The following is a 17,303-nucleotide window of genomic DNA, read 5'->3' on the forward strand; positions in this document are numbered from 1 at the left end:
CCAAACATTGTGGGTACGCTATGTTGGCGCCGCAATGCAGGCAACACTTGCGGGCTGCCCCCAGTACATCCTTGGATTGTGTTGGTTGTTAACTATGCATTTCGATGTATACGCCTGGCAAATAAATCTCAATCTGAATCCGGTTAACACTGTGACCAAATCCACAAAGCCAGTTACATAAATCAGGCATCCAGTCCTTGTTTAATAATTACAAATATCTGGCGTTTTCAGTATCTGCACACTTTCCAAATGGTATTTTTTTTATTCCAATCATAGAGAAAAACTCCCAGACGCAATGCTCCTACGATAACAAGCCGAGTTAATCTCATCTCTGAATACTATTCTGGAAACTTCCAATACTGGTCACACACACGGCTTTGAAAATATTGAAATATAGTATAGTGTCCCTGAGTGGTCATGAATATGAAAGTAAAGCCTTTACTTAAAATTTACCAGCAAAACCACTACACTAAGTTGTAAAAAAAAAACTGCTCTATGTCAGTTTAGTGCTCCACATGGGCCTCCACTCAACCGACATCACCTAATCCCAGCAAACTGCCTCTTCCAAAAGCTCCCCTCAGGAAAGCACTGTAGGCCTATTAACACAAAAACTTCACGCCCAAGCTGACCTACAAACCAAAGAGGAGGCAGCTTTTTTGTTGGAGAAAGAGAAAGCTTGAATTTAGATTAAAAACAGAAACTTCTGAAACTACAGAGTGGGTTATGGAGCAGTTTGGTGAGGAACTTCTTGTGAGGACAGACACAGATGTTTAGGGAGGGAGCCCATGAGGTAGAAAAATGGAGAAAGGTTAGTCATGATCTTGAAATAATGAGCAACACACCACAGCAAATTCCTAATACATATAAATGTACAGTACTGTGCAAAAGTCTCTGGTACATATATATACAGCTAGGATGTCCAAGACTTTTGCACAGTACTGTATTGGTCAACGTGGAGCAGAGAGTGAGCTTGCAAATCTGGCAGGAGCAAAGGAAGTCGGGAATGGCAAGGGTGAAGTGCTATGCAAGGGGTGTGGGACAGGTGGTAGAGAAGGAGTGCCAAGGGTGGGTGGTAGTGAATGTGCAGACACACCCAGCCCTGAGACACCAGACAAGGTCATTTGATTCCAAACAATTGATTTATTGATCATTACAGAATCTCTCTGGTGTTTCCCACTCCCTCCCCTTTCCCTTCCCCTTTTCCCAACCATGATATCCCTCTCCCTGCCCCCTTCCAACTCTTAGTCCATAATGGAGACCCTCATCAGGAACAGTTTTATCATCACTCACAAATGTCAGGAAACTTGTTTTTGTTTTGCAGAAGCAGTACAGTGCAAATGTCTTAGGCACCCTATTTTTTATTATATATATGCATACTTTATATATCTAAGACTTTTGCACAGTACTGTAGATGGTGAATAAGGTTGATCGTTGACACTTGATTCTTCAGATAGCCAAGAGTCACTGTTCATCAATGTGTTTATGCACATATAATTAAACTGAAGCCAAAACAACCTTCTCCAGAATGATCCTGGCTGAAAATTAATGGGACAATCAGTTCTACCTCCTTTCCGTTGGGGTGAAATAAGTCCAAGAAGTGATTCCAAAGCAGGGGGAAAAGCATCAGTAATTCCTAGTATATTCATAGAGCTCAAAACTGTACTAGAGTGCCAGTCACACTCAAACACACAAACAAGGAAGGTCAACCTAGGAAGGGAAGGACTAAATGAAGACAATTGAAGGCAAGATTATCTGTTCTCAAAAAGAGACGTACTGCTTCCTGCCACTGGATAAACTGATGAGTAGAAACAAAACTATGTCTCAGCATATGGCTTGACATTAGCAACAGCTAAAAATAGACCAGCATGCTCACATGGTTCAATCGAATCTCGATGAATGCTGATACTTCAAGGTTGCTTATCACAAGAACAGTTATTAAGAGCACAAATAACTCTCAATGCTTAAAAAGGAATTCGTCCTTCAACTAATTCCTACAGGTAACTTTAGATTTATATAAATTCAGGAATACCTTTACTGCAAAACTTTGGGCAAACTTTCAGTTGCAGAGGGAGGCATCAACTCGCAGCGTCTACAGTTTGGTGGTGGGTTTACTTGGGATAGAAGTATTGAAAGAACAACTGTAGTCAATAAACAATAGTCTGGCGTAAACACAAGAAATTCTGCAGATGCTGGAAATCCAGAATAATGCACACAAAATGCTGGAGGAACTCAGCAGATCGTCAGCCTCTATGGAAAAGAATAAAGGGCTGACTTTTCAGACTGAGACCCTTCATCAGGAGTCAGAATAGCCTGATATGGGTGTTGTTAGGGCCCAGAAGCTCCTGAGATGAGCATGGGGCCATTGAAATGGTGGGTTTGAGTAGACCTGTTTCAACAGTAGACAAATTGCAATTGGTCAAAGACGTCTGAAAAGCGGAGTTGATGCGTGTCATGACCATTTCATGACGGTAGACATCAGAGCCACCTTGCAGTAGTCATTAAGACATATAATCTTGTTTTAAGCTCAATTGTACATTTAATCAAAGTTTGGATCGGTACATGGATGAGAAAGGCATGGAGCGCTATGGTCTGGAAGTTGGGACTGGAAAGAAGACCAGGCTGGCAAAGATTAGATAGGCTGAAAGGCCTGTTTATGTTCTGTAGTGCTCTAGAGTAAGGTGGAAACCAAGGTGTCATTGACAATAAAGGAAATATCCTTGGTCAGTCAGGAAATCAAGTGTTGGGAGTGGTTGAACAAGAGAGTACAAATGTTGGAATCTAGAGCAGAATACTAAAAGCCAAAGGAACTCAGATCAGGCAACACTCATAGAGGTAACTAGACAGTTGACATTTTGGGTCAAGACCCTTCATCTGGATCATCCACTTCTTCCATGGCTTCTGTGGAAGAAGTGGATGATCCAGATGAAGGGTTTTGACCCAAAATGTCAACTGTCCAGTTATTGGATGAACAGTCCGGATGAATGTGTCCTGAGTTCCTGTATCTATTTGTGAGTGGCTAAACATATCAGCAGAGAGATATGAGGAGACGACACCAAGCAAAATACTTAGATGACCTACCTGCCAGGAAGTGGATACCTTGGAAAGTCAGTCCCTGTAACTGATGCTAAATATATACAATTACATTAAACTTTAAGCATAGTAATGTAGCATTTGATCCAATGAGCTTAGACTAGTTGAGGAAATAATTCCTGTTTGCAATTAGGAGAACACTAAAGGAAAAAAAAGCCAAGAAGAAACAAATCACAGTAATATATCAAATAGTTATTACATGTTATTATGCAATATCATACGGCATTTAGCAAAATAACTGGCTTTGCTCCCAAAGGTTTATGTGAATAATTAAAGTACACACAAGGCTCCTTCTTCATCCTGGATACACTGCAAGCATAGTTCTGACAGACTATGATGACTAGGAGAATAAATTAAGTGAATTTTTTTAAAAAGCACAAGATACAGATTTAATAATCAGACACAAGAATTTGATAGCATAGGCTGAAAGATGAGCACTGAAAATACAAGTGATAGAGACACGAGTTTCTGCAGATCCATAGAAATTTTGAGCAATACACACAAAATGCAAGAGGAACTCCAAATGTGTTTACCAATGCCTTATAAAAGCCTCGGTGTTACGTCTTTGCTTTTTTTTATTTTCTAGTTATCTCTGTATGGAAGTTAACCTACTCCAAAGGTGGACCAAGCTGTTGTTCTGGTTTTCTGTTTTGCTAAATTAAGGTAGGGCGCCACAGTAGCGTAACAGCACGCCATTATTACAGCTTGGGGCATTGGAGCTTGGTGTTCGATTCCAATGTCATCACTAAGGAGGTTATATGTCCTCTCCATGGAACACATGGGCTTTCTCCTGTGTTCCCCACAGTCCAAAGACACAGCAGTTGGTAGGCTAACTGGTCATTGTAAAGGTTAGGCTAGGGTTAGATCGGGAGTTGCTGCTCGAAGGGCCAGAAGGGCCTTTTCTGTGCTACATCTCCAAATAACAAAATCTAATAAATCTTATGCAAAGAGAGTCTTTGCTGTAGGGGTTTTATGATGGCTACAGTAAACAAAGTGTATTTCCAACAACCCACAATAATGTTAGCAGCAGTCAAGGACCAGAGCAAAGGTTAAGCTCCATCTTTCACCTTGCCCTTAGTCCTATTTCAATGGTTACCTGAGTAGCAATCATTTTGTCAACAGCCTGAGAAAAGGGAAACACTGACAACAGATTTCCTTTCATTGTATTCCCATTACTTGTACCACCTTCTTTTACACACCAGATGCAAGCAACTTGGTTAATTACTCCCTTTGTCTGAACACGGCAGTTTTAATCTAGTGGTCTAATTATGAAAAAAATCTTAATATTTTAAAATGCATGACACTCTGCTTGTCTAAAAGATTTATTCCTTAGAATGGAGAAAATTGAGGGGAGATTTGATGGAGGCATACAAAATCAGTGAGTGGGGTGGAGATATGTCTCTACCAGAGGAGGTGTAAGGCACTCCTTCCCTCCACTAGTCTGCAGGTCCACCCACCACCACCCCTCCAGATCAGGGTCACACGAAGACACGGGAGCAGGTGGTGGATGGCTGTATGAGGAGCTGGTGCATATCACAAGTCCTGGTAATGCGACCACTGACGCCAGGCATACAATCTTTGAAGAGCACTGATAATGGCTGGGGTCACCCATCTTGTAAAGACACTGCCCAGAAGAAGAAAGTGGCAAATGACTTCTGTAGAAGACCATGATTATCCATGCCACATAACACAGGGTATAATGATGATGATGATACAAAATTGTGAGGGGTATAGATAGGATAAATGCAAGCAGGGTTTTTCATCTGAGATTGGGTGAGACTAGAATAAGAGGTCATGGGTTAAGGGTGAAGGGTGTGTACTGAGTGTACTATGTATGTTAATCAAAATGGCTTCTTTGTTAAAAGTAAAAATGCTTTTTTGTTATGCTAACTGGTGAGAGAGTGCTTCTTCTTGCAAAGCACTCTCGAAGCTTGTTTGGGTTATAGTTACTAATAACGGGAATTGTATTCATTTATTAACCAAGTGGGATAGATGTTATTCTCTCGTGTGGGTCTGTGAGCTGTTATTGCGCAGACACTTGGGGAGTTGGGAAGGTGACCGCGAGGAAGGAGGACGGGTGCTGGAGACACTGCTGGTCGATCACCGAGGGTGGTCCCAGGTGTGCAGGTCATGGAGGTCGGAGAAGATCAAAGAGTGAATGGAAGACTCGATGGTTGAGCTCCAACGATGTACACTAATTGACTGAACCCTGATAAATTCTGGCACCTTTTCTTTATTTTCTTTCATATATATTGTATCATTATTAATCACTTAGTTCTAGTAAGATTTATAAAGCGTATTCTGTAAACGTACATGGCGTGCGCATGATATTGTGTGTGCGAGTTTGTATTAGTGTGCATTTCACAGCATCCACGTATTCGGGATGGCAAGTGGACGAATCTTCCCCTAGCCATACACCAGCCAATCGTGTAAGCGTTACAGGTGAAAGATGAAATGTTAAAGGGGAACATGAGGAAGAGCTTCTTCACTGAGAGGGCGGTGAGAGTGTAGAATGAGCTGCCAGTGCCAGAGGTGGATGCCGGTTTGATGTCAACATTTAAGAGAAGCTTAGATAGGAACATGGATGGGACAGTCATGGAAGGCTATGGTCCAGGTGCAGGTTAATGGGACTTGGCAGAATAATTGTTCGGCATGGACTAGATGGGCCAAAGGGCTATTTTCTATGCTGTATTGTTCTATGATTATGATATATAAAGTGTGTCAGTGAGTGGAACATACACAGGCATACAACCTGGGGCATGTACATGAGGCTGAAAGTGGGTCGGGGCAAGCAGACAGAATTGAAGTCATGCATGTAACAGATTTAAAGTTTGAAGTACATTTATTATAAACGTATGTATCCAGTACTCAACCTTGGAATTCATCTTCTTACAGGCAGCAAAGAAACACAAGATAACCCATTTAAGGAAAAAAATAGCTACACAACAAGACCATTAAAGTGAAGATGGCAACTGAAAGAATTGGGAAGGAAAAGAACAACACAGCAGAAGAAAAGCAGGAAATGAATCTGAAGCAGGTAGGAAGGAATAAGAACTCCATCTGATTATCTGTGTATGAGTCAAAGGGAGTGAGCAGGCAAAGAAAGTGGTATTCGCCTATCAGTCTGATGGCATCCCCAAGAACTCTACATTGGATAGAGGGACTTGTTTCCCAGCTGTATAACTGCTGCTATAAACACCGGGTCACTGCTTCCACTTTGGGGTGAAATAAGCCCCGACACCAAAGCGGAGACTGCCACATCTCAAAAGCAAACTGCAAAAAGATGACTGCAAAGTTGCATCCAACTCTAGAAAAACAAGAGGTGTTGAGCTTCCACTCATGGGCAAAACAAATCCCTGTTCTGATCCCAATTTGCTCGACACTATGAGCCAACATGCAGAAACACCTTGGGACATTGGCAAAAGAAGATAATACCAGCATTTGATATCCAGGATTTTTTGACTTGGTTTGAAATGATGAAACACCACACAAAGGAAGGGAAACTGACTGTCAGCAGAAACAAAATAATCCTTGTCAGGGGAGAAGCTCACTCCAAATCAATGAAAAAACACTGACGAGCAGAGGAGAATGAACATTATATGAAAATTAAAAAATAAAATAATAAATCATCAATAATGAACTCAGACCCCAAACAGAACCACGTCCCACACTGGATATCAATCTACGTGATCTACAGCCATCATGGAGCATGTCTGCAGAAAGACAAGATAATTCAGCATCGTGTTGTCCTTACCTACCACCCTATGAGCCTCTGCATCTACCACATTATCCTCCATAACTTCTGCTATCTACAAAGTGATCCTGCCACTAAATAGACCTTTACCTTCCCCCCACCCCATCCGCTTTCCACAGGGATTGAGCCCTCCCTGATTCCCTTGTGCATTGATCCCTCCAGGCATTTATCCTTGCAAGCGGCCGAAGTGCTACACCTACCTATTCAGCTCCTCGCTCACCTCCATTCAAGGCCCTAAGACAGTTCTTCCAGGTGAGGCAACACTTCCCCTGCGAATCTGCTGGGGCAGTCTATGTGGCCTCTTCAACTTTGGTGAGACCTGTCGTAAATTGGGTAACCACTTCCGCTCTATCCTGCAAAATCAAAACTTCCCGATGGCCGAACATTTTAGTTCCCATTCCAATTCTGAAAATACTGGAAATGGTGTCTCACAAACCTATCTACTCCCGTTTCTCCCACCACCTACCAACACAGGGGGCAACTTTACACCTACTCGATAACCTGGAAGCACACCTTGGGATGAGGAAGGACACCAGAAGGCCCGTGCAGTCACATGGAGAACTTGCAAGTTCCACACCAACAACACTGGAGGTCAGGAAAGAATCTGAAGCATTGTAAATGAACGTCAGTGGAACTTCCTACAGTGGCCACTGAGTCACACTCTTCCACTCCAAGTAGAAAACTCAATAATGCACTTGTCCACAGTATGTTCTGAACCTATTCAAAACACAATTGTGCATGGATTCATTAGACCCCCCTGCCTTCTAGCTTTTTAATCATGTAGAAAGTTCTCTTGTAACTTTTAAACCCACTGCCAATGTTCTCCCGTACTACACAAGTGGATTAGAGTGTAAAATTACAATTATTCTCACAGTTTAATCTTTCCCATGCTTACATGTATTTTTGTATAATCATCTACATAGTGTAATTGTTCTGAGAATTTTCCAGTAATTATAGTATAATTGATTCTGTATTTTTCTAGAAGCTTCTGAGTTTTCAGTAGGAGATGTCACTCAAATTGAATTTGGCTATTTCATGGGTTAATTGTTATCACTGGAATGTCTTGTTATCTTTCTAGTTGGAGCTAGTTTTTATATAAGACCACCACAACTTCTTTGTGCTTTGTTTTTCTTTTCTTTTTTCAGTTTCATTCTTCCTTCCTTTACTCTTTATGAACAGCCATAAGAAAAACAAATTTTATGCCTCATTCTTGACTTCCAAAGGACCCCTGGATAGCAAAATCATCAGATCCAGTGGTGTAAAGGGAATACAGATAACTGAGAACTCCCTCAAAAAGGTACAAGACTGGTTGAGCCCAGCCTAGGTTGAGTCCGTTCTGCAGTGCGACAGCCTCTCAATGAAGGTGAACAAGCGGCCCCATCACTTGCCATTTCATGCACGGTAGACCAAAGGCAACATGTTTTTACACATAGCCATAATTACACCATGTCAAGTACAACACCTCAGTACAGAATAACTTGTCAAGGCATGGTTGAAATTCAGTGCAATTACCCATTATCATAACACCATCAGAGGTTTTTGTTAGAGAATGCATGCTTCACATCAGTTATGTATTAGAACATTAGAGTTAAAAAATCACAAAATGTGGACATGTGCAGCCATCATAGATCATATAAACATTTTAAAGAGATAATATGAACAATATTATAGCGCTTGCAGTTAATCTGCATTGGAGAGGAAGGTGAGGCAATAAGTCCAGGTTTAAACACTTCCGCTGAGTGTAACACATTAACATTGCAATATGGTTATAATGGAAAGATAAGAAGATGTATAAACACTACAAGGTTTTTACATACAACCACTAACAAGCAAAGAACAAACTTACACTTGTCTAACAACATCTTGCACACATGGGTAACATAAAATGTATTGGTTGCCTAAAACAAATGAAAAATCATTGCTCATTTTTAAACACACAAGGTAGCCATTTTCACTGCCAGTGCATCTGAACAACCTGTTGTGTTCTAGAGAACGTACACAAAGGAAGAACGCAAACCACTTCACATCATTTATATGAAAATCCGAGTTAAAATCACAAAATTTAGAATTGTGAATATTAACATGCATTGCCATCTTAGATCATACAAACATGTAAAAAAAATGACGCGAGTGATGTTACCAAGCTGCCAGTAACCCTGCTTTGGAGAGGAAGATGATGTAATAACTCAAGGTATTAACACTTCCACTGAGCGAACCTGAGTAACACATTAACATTGGCTATATGGGTACAATGGAAAAGATGTATGCATGCAGCAAAACATTTTTACACACAACCACTATCAAGCAAAGAACAATCCAACAACTCCTTTGTTAATCTTATCTCCCTCTCCCAGACATTGGCAAAACAAAATGTATTGGTTGGCTTAAACATGTGAAAAATCATCGCCTGCGTTTAAACATGCCACAAGGAAACACAGCTGAACAACCTGTTGTGTTTTAGACAGTGCAGACAAGGTAAGAATATTAGCATTCTCTGAAGATGCCAGGCTGAGAAGAATATAACACCACTTCTACATCTCTGAAATCAATTCTGAACATTTTATTTACCACTGAATGACCGCTTTGAAAGTGGAAGCTTGTTTGCCGAGTTACAAGTCCAGGCATAGATATGGTGATTTCATCAGTCAGTTTAATCACAACTGAGGTGCACACAGAAAGATTTATGTTGTCTGCCTAGTGTCTGATACGCAGAATCCCATCACCAGTTTCTGCTCAGAACAACTGGGAATTCTTACAGGTAAAATTTTAAAGATGGAAGAATTTGTGCATACACTGACATTAGCCGAGATTGAGGCAATCTCAAGTCTATCACGCTAAACAGAATCAGCAGGTTTCATTAACCAGGATGTCTGCTGAAGTAGTTCATTCTACATCACCCTATTTATCAGAGAAATGTCTTCCATCATTATCTAGAAAAAAGTGGGTTGAACTGCAGCCCCTTGTGACTACCTTGTACATCAGAATGAAATATAAAATATTGCTGGCTTTATGCTTTTGGGACCAAACTGCAATGACATCAGCCCAAGGCAATTTTGTACTCAGAAAATAAGTATACAGAATAATGGATGCATCAAAAGAGAAGAATGTTGCAAGGCAAGGACAGGGTTTCCAGCTAAAACTAAAGCCAAAATTGTGGAGTTTACTAGGAATAATTCAGGACTGACTGAAATAACTTTATTAAGCTTTTTCAATCAAAATCTTGAGCAAAGACTCAGTGCACAAATGAAACTCAACTTGTTAATGTTCTCATCGGAAACCAGAGACCAATTGCACTGCAATTCACTGACGGTTCACTAGCATTCACCAAGTTAAAACACTGAAAAGCAATTTAGCAATTCGCCAAGGGGGGGGGGGTGGAATATCTGCTCCACGAATAAATTTTCTTCAGGAGAAAAAAATCTACTGCTAATTGGCAGCAGATCAATCCTTTAGACTTCTGTTCCCTTTCGAGCAGTCTCATGATGCACATCTTCTGAAAATAACAGTCTTGCACAGCAGGACCTCAGAGCACAAGTTGTAAACAGCTATGTTAGTTTTATCCCATTCAGAGACCTGCACACACTCAGAAATTCACGTGGCCTGTCTGTGGAGATCTGCCTCGGTCAGTTCAATCACATACTAATCCGATGGCTATAAGCTTAAAAAAAACTTACTTGACCAAAGAGGTGAAGAAGATTAAAACCAGGAACCAGCTGGGATGCATTGTGAATTTCTTCTTTCATATAAACTTGCAGCATAGCTGCAAGTTGCCCAAGGCCTTCTTTCATTTCTTCACTCATCTCTTTGACATCTGTGAAGCAATGAACAAACTTACCATCAACCACAATAAAATAATGTTTCATGGCAACAGGCATGAATTTCCAGCATCTGCAGAATCTCTAGTGTTAATGTTTGATGGCAGCTGTTCTGTCTGGACACATCTACTCCCCAATTCAATTCAGGGAAGCCACAAGCATATATCTCTACAGCTTTGACAGGTAAATAACATACATGAAGCTGATAACAACTGGGTGCCACTCATCTCAATGTACTGGGCAGTGACGTTCGGGACAGGTGATCAATCTAAACCATGGTAATTGTTCCCTTCAAACCATTGTGGTGACAATTGGTGCAATTTGTTTTCTGTTTCAATGAGACAGAGGCCGGTGGCAAAAAAATAGTAAATCATGCCAGAAAGCGTCCTTGTCCCATAGGACATGGCTATCTTATGTATTTATATTTATTGTGTCTCTTTATCTTCGTGGGGTTTACTTGGGTTGCATCAGATCTGGAGTAACAATTATTTCACTCTCCTTACTGTTGTTTATAGAAGTGACATGAATTCAACAAATAAAATAAGGATTGATGGGTGAGCAGCCTGTGGTTTGCCGAAGTCACAGTCTCCATAAATGTGTCCCTCCTGTTTGGGGCTCATTCCCACTGGATAACTCCATACATCCTTCAGGATCACCTGCCTCATCTCTGTGAAGCCTCAGATCAAGACGACACCAGAAGACTATGAGACATAGGAGCAGGATGAGGTCATTTGGCCCATTGTGTCAGCTCCACCGTCTGCTATTCTCTATCTAAACCCCATTCTCCAGCCTTCTCCCCCTAGCCTTTGATATCAACCTCCACTTTAAATATACAAATCGACTTGGCCTCCACACCTGTGATGGCACTGAATTCCACAGACTGACCACCTCTAGCAAAAGAAATTCTTCCACATCTCTTTTCTAAAGGAACATCCTTCTATTTTGAGCCTGTGCCCTCTGGTCGTAGACATCCCACTGAAGGAAACGTCCATTCTATCTAGGCCTTTCAATAATTCAATAGGTTTCAATGAGGCACCCCCTCATTATTCTAAAATCCATTATGCATCTGAATAGGATAAAGCCACATAACCTTGCTTTTTTTTAGGTACCAGACTGACTATGTGCTGTTTCACATGACTTGGGCGATCATGTTCTTTCTACAACCATTATTGTTCTTGGCAAATTTTTCGACAGAAGTGGCTTGACATTGCCTTCTCCTGGGCAGTGTCTTTACAAGTTGGGTGACCCCAGCCATTATCAAAACTTTTCCAAGATCGTCTGCTTGGCGTCAGTGGTCACATAAACAGGTCCTGTGATACATACCAGCAGTTCATACGACCATCCACCACCTGCTCCCATGGCTTCACATGACCCTGGTCGGTGGGGGTGGGAGGGGGCTAAGCACCTTGCCCAAGGGTGACCTGCAGGCTAGCAGAGAGAAGGAGCACCTTACACATCCTTTGGTAGAGACGTATCTCCACCCTGTCACCCAAGTTTGATAATAGTCTTCTTAAAGCAGGAAGGAAGTAAAAAAATAAATCCAGGGAGAGTGGTGGAAGTAGGCTGACAGTACTGAAGTGTACAGAGGAGCACTTGAAGTGCCTGGCATTGACGGCCGTAGACCAAGAATTAGAAGATGAGATTAATAGGGATGGGTGCCCAATGATGGGCTGTATGGCCTGTTTCTGTGCTGCATGACCCTGTGGTGTATAATATACGAGTCACATGTTACAGTAAAGGTAATCACAAAAATAGACCATTTGGCCCAGCCAGTCAATGTCAATGTTTACCCTCCCAGAACCAACTACGCAGCCTGACCCTGCAACAGCTCATCCACTGCCGCTGCTTTGTTCTAAACCTCTTGCAACAAATATTGCATCTACAGAAAATCCTGTTCCCCACATCTCCCACCTTTCATCAGTTCAAACATTATACCCTACCTCATTGGCGGTGCACTACATGAAAGGCTGGTGGCCGCAGATTCAAGCATTCCAGAAAGGCAATTGCTAAATAGCTGAAGGAGTTCAAGTTGTGGGGAAAATACTGCAGAACTGGCAGAAAGAGCAGGGCATGGGAATGGCTGGATTACTCTTCAAGACTGACTCCACAGACTAACAGACCCTTTGTTGCGCTATAAAATTAAATAATTCTTTATTACCTCTAATGTGTTAACAACAGAAAAGCCAGTTGTTCATGGTCTGTTCAACAGCAAATGCCTTCAGGCTTATAAATCTGATTCTTATATACACTCAGTGGCCACTTTATTAGGTACAGATGTACACCTGCCATTAATCAGAATCATGTGACAGCATCTCAATGCATAAAAGTATGCAGACATGGTCAAGAGGTTCAGTTGTTGTTCAGACCAAACATCAGAGTGGGGAAGAAATGCGATCTAAGTGACTTTGACTGTGGAACGATTGTTGGTGCCAGGTTTGAGTAACCTAGAAAATGCCGATCACCTGGGATTTTCACACAGAACTGTCTCTGGAGTTTATAGAGAATGGTGCAAAAAAGAAGAAAAACATTCTGTGGGTGAAAACACCTTGTTAATGAGAGAGGTCAGAGGAGAATGGCCAGGCTGGTTCAAGCAGACAAGAAGGCGACAGTAACTCAAGTAACCACACGTTAAACAGTGGTGTGCAGAAAAGCATCTCTGAATGCACAACATGTCGAACCTTGAAGTGAATGAGCTACAGCAGCAGAAGACCACGGACATACACTCAGTGTCCGTTTAGTAGGTATAGGATGTACCTAATAAAATGGCCACAGAGTGTACAAGGCAAACCTTGAGGAAACAAACAGTATCAATGCACCTTTGCATTTTGCAGCACAAGGTAACTGGGCAACAAGCAAAGAACAGTTCTCCCTGCACAGTAGGTACATTTGTCTGTGAAGCAATCATCCCCTGTAACTCATTGTACATGAAGCACCCGAGACTCTTGTGAAAGAGGTGATGAAACATTATGCAAGTTCACGGCTATATTTTATTTCTAATGATTTCCTTTCCAACCAATTTGTCTGCTTTGCAATTACTTCCTATATATTTGAAAATACTGATGTTATCTTTCATTCCTATTTGCGGAACTTGACCATTTTCAGTAGCTGGAAGCGATGTTCTGAATTGGATCTGAATAATCTACAGTGATGTAAATGGCATGTACACTGGCTGCAAATTCGAACGGATAAAATGCTCAGTAAATAAAATGTCATCATGCTCTGGGACTGAAACAATTTTCAGATAAGAGGCAGAGTGGTCATAAAGAGATAATTAAGGTGACAGTGACAGATCCACATGCCCAGCCTAGAGTTTTGCAAGAAGCAAGCACTCAGCTGAAAACTTTGTTCTTCACGCAAGTATGAACTGGCATTGAATTCTGGGGCCGGGGCAAGAGTATGGCACGAGTTTGGGGACAGTTGCTTCATCAGCAAGGCTAGCAGATTTCTACCAATGTATTGTTGCATACCTTCTGACTGCTTGCATCACAGTCTGGTATGGAGGTGCCAACACAGACAGACAGACACTGACGTACTTTATTGCTCCCGAGGGAAATTGGGTTTCGTTACAGCCGTGCCATCCACACACAGATTCCTAGGCGGCTTTGGTGCAGGGGGTCCCAAACTTGGTCATTCCATGGGCCAATTCAGTTCATCAAGGGGTCCATGGACCCCCGGTTGGTAACCCCTGGTTTGCAAAGTTGTAGACTCGGCCAGCTTCACCACTTGCGTTAACCTCCCCGCCTCTGAGGACATCTTTCAAGAGCAGCACCCATCATTAAGGACACTCACCATCCAGGGCATGCTCTCTTCTCATTGCTGCCATCAGAGAGAACGTACAGGAGCCTGAAGACACACGCTCAAAATTTTAGGAACAGCTTTTTCCCTTCTGCTATCAGATTTCTGAACAGTCCATGAACACAGCTGCACTCTTACTCTTTTGCACTATTTATTTTTATTGTAACTTTTATTAATTTGCTATCCCCGCAGTGTATTGCTGCCACAAAACAACAAATTTCACAACTTATGTCACTGACAATAAACATCACTTTGATTCTGATTCTGAGCACCAAGCTCCAGTAAAAATGCTTATATGTGAAAACTCTCCACTGACTTGACTTACACAAAGGAAGATTGTCTAACTGATGGAGGTCAATCATCTCAGCCCCAGGATATCACTGCATCAGTTGATATTGCAATCATTTCTGTGTTTTCCTTCCAACCTTTTATGTTCACGAGCAATGGCACAATATTTACTCCTATTTAAAACTCTCCAGCAAATGAAGCAGTCAGTGTTGCATGCAGAGAAATGTAGGCAGCATTCAGACAGAAACTGATAGTATATTCTGTGGCCACTTTATTAGCTACAGCTGTACACCTGCTCATTAATGCAAATATCTAATCAGCCAAGCGTTCCAGCAACTCAATGCATAAAAGCATAAGGACATGGCCAAGAGGTTCAGTTCTTGTTCAGACCTAATATAAGATGGGGAAGAAATGTGATCTAAGTGACTTTGACCATGAAATGATTGTTGCTGCCAGATGGGGTGGCTTGAGTATCTCAGAAACTGCTGATCTCCTGGGATTTTCATGCATAACAGTCTCTAGAGTTTACAGAGAGTAGTGCAAAAAAAAAACCAAATAAAATCCAGTGAGGGGCAATTTTGTGGATGAAAACACTTTGTTAATAAGAGGGATCAGAGGTGAATGGCCAGACTGGTTCAAGCTGGCAGAAGGGTGTGTAGAAAAGCATCTCTGAATGTACATGTCGATCATTGAAGTGGATGAGCTATAGTGCAGAAAACCACAAACATACTCTCGGTGGCCTCTTTATTAAGTTCAGGAGGTACCTAATAAAATGGTCTCCAACTGTTTCCTAACAACTGACAGAGTGACAAGTAACATTCAAGAACATCTCCAGTGACCTTCTCCAATTAGTGAAGGTACAACATATCCCACTTGACATTCGTTGGTGTTGCCATCATCTAGTTCCCCATTTCCAACATCCTAGAGTCCTATTAATGAACACAAGGTAAACGTTACCAACCTCATAAACAATGTGGCTACAAGAGCAGTCAGAAACAGGGTACCTTTTGGCAAGTACATCAATCGCTGGCTCGATCAACCCTTTCTGCCATCAACAATGCCCCAGGCCACAGTGGGACGGAATACCCTCGACCTGCCTGGATGATCACAGCCCAGAACCTCAAGAAGCTCAACTCCAGAGCAAAGTCAACAATTGATTAGGGCCATATCTACTACACTAGAAATTCATTCCCCCATCACTGATTTACAGAGACCTACAGTGCTCACCATCTACAACACATCCTAGACCCTTGATCTCGGCCACTGAGAGTACAAGATTTATGAACTAAACTGGGCTATACTGTCCCTCAAGGCATTCAAAAAATCATGATAAATCTGAGCATGTTCTCAGCTCCATTTGCCACACACTTCCATTTGACCTTCGACTCCATTTTAGACTAAAATTAATGTCTGTGTTATGTTGAATATAATTGAGTGGGCAAGCAGAGCTTTGAGACATTAGTACTGACAGGACACACCATTCTGCCATTCCATCATCAACTCTACATCCAAACCCTAGAACTTCACACTGAACACCTTCACCACGAGATTGCAATTGTTTAATAAGGTGGTTCGTCACCAACTCCTCAAGAGCCATCATCAATAAATGCAGCAATGTTCCCATACCATAAATTGCATACATTCAGTGACCACTTTAGGCTCAACAGTCCCATCTTCAGGGCAGGAGAGCACAGAGTGAGTTGGAGACAAGTTACTTGTGGACTTTGTGTGCCAGGTTTAAAAAGCGACAAATGCCTTTTGGAGCTTTTCGGCAGGCTGAAATCATGATTGGATACTGGTGAGGGGGATGATTTCTGAGGAAAATTGTGGGAACCTACCACCGCAAACAATGAAGAGGCAAGAGGAGGCAAAGCTGACTCAAGCTGTTGCTACTGTGATGCGAAGTCACAGAGTAACATGTGGTCAGAGAGGAAGGGTAAGACAAAGGAACATGTATCAATCCTTGTGGGATTGAGGGATCAGAAGTGGAGAGAGTGAGCAGCTTCAGGTTTCTGGGTGTCAAGGTCTCTGAGGACCCAACCTGATCCCAATATATCGATGCAGTTATAAAGAAGGCAAGACAGCAGCTATACTTCATTAGGAGTTTGAAGAGATTTGGCATGTCAACAAATACACTCAAAAACTTCTATAGATGTACCTTGGAGAACATTCTAACAGGCTGCAACACTGTCTGGTATGGGGAGGATACCGCACAGGACCAAAAGAAGCTGCAGAGGTTGTGGATTTAGTCGGCTCCATCTTGCGTACTAGCCTACAAAGTAGCCAGGACATCTTCAAGAAGTGGTGTCTCAGAAAGGCAGTGTCCATTATTAAGGACCTCCAGCACCCAGGGCATGCCCTTTTCTCACTGATACCATCATGTAGGAGGTACAGAAGCCTGAAGAAACACACTCAGCAATTCAGGAACAGCTTCTTCCCCTCTTCCATCTGATTCCTAAATAGATGTTGAACCTGTAAACACTACCTCACTTTTTAATATATATAATTTCTGATTTTTGCACGATTTTTTATCTACTCAATATATGTATTTGATTTACTAA

General features: G+C 41.8%; 1 protein-coding gene across 1 annotated transcript in view; it reads right to left on the minus strand.

Annotated features, from left to right (window-relative positions):
- smyd3 (SET and MYND domain containing 3) overlaps window positions 1-17,303 on the minus strand; it is a 990,938-nt gene that overhangs the window by 702,154 nt on the left and 271,481 nt on the right. Inside the window, exon 5 of the mRNA XM_059985566.1 lies at window positions 10,519-10,655. Within this exon, the coding sequence (XP_059841549.1) occupies window positions 10,519-10,655 (137 nt within the window). The remainder of the gene's footprint in view (window positions 1-10,518; window positions 10,656-17,303) is intronic.

Source organism: Hypanus sabinus, chromosome 12 (assembly GCF_030144855.1).
Source record: "Hypanus sabinus isolate sHypSab1 chromosome 12, sHypSab1.hap1, whole genome shotgun sequence".
Classification (NCBI taxonomy): Eukaryota; Metazoa; Chordata; class Chondrichthyes; order Myliobatiformes; family Dasyatidae; genus Hypanus; species Hypanus sabinus.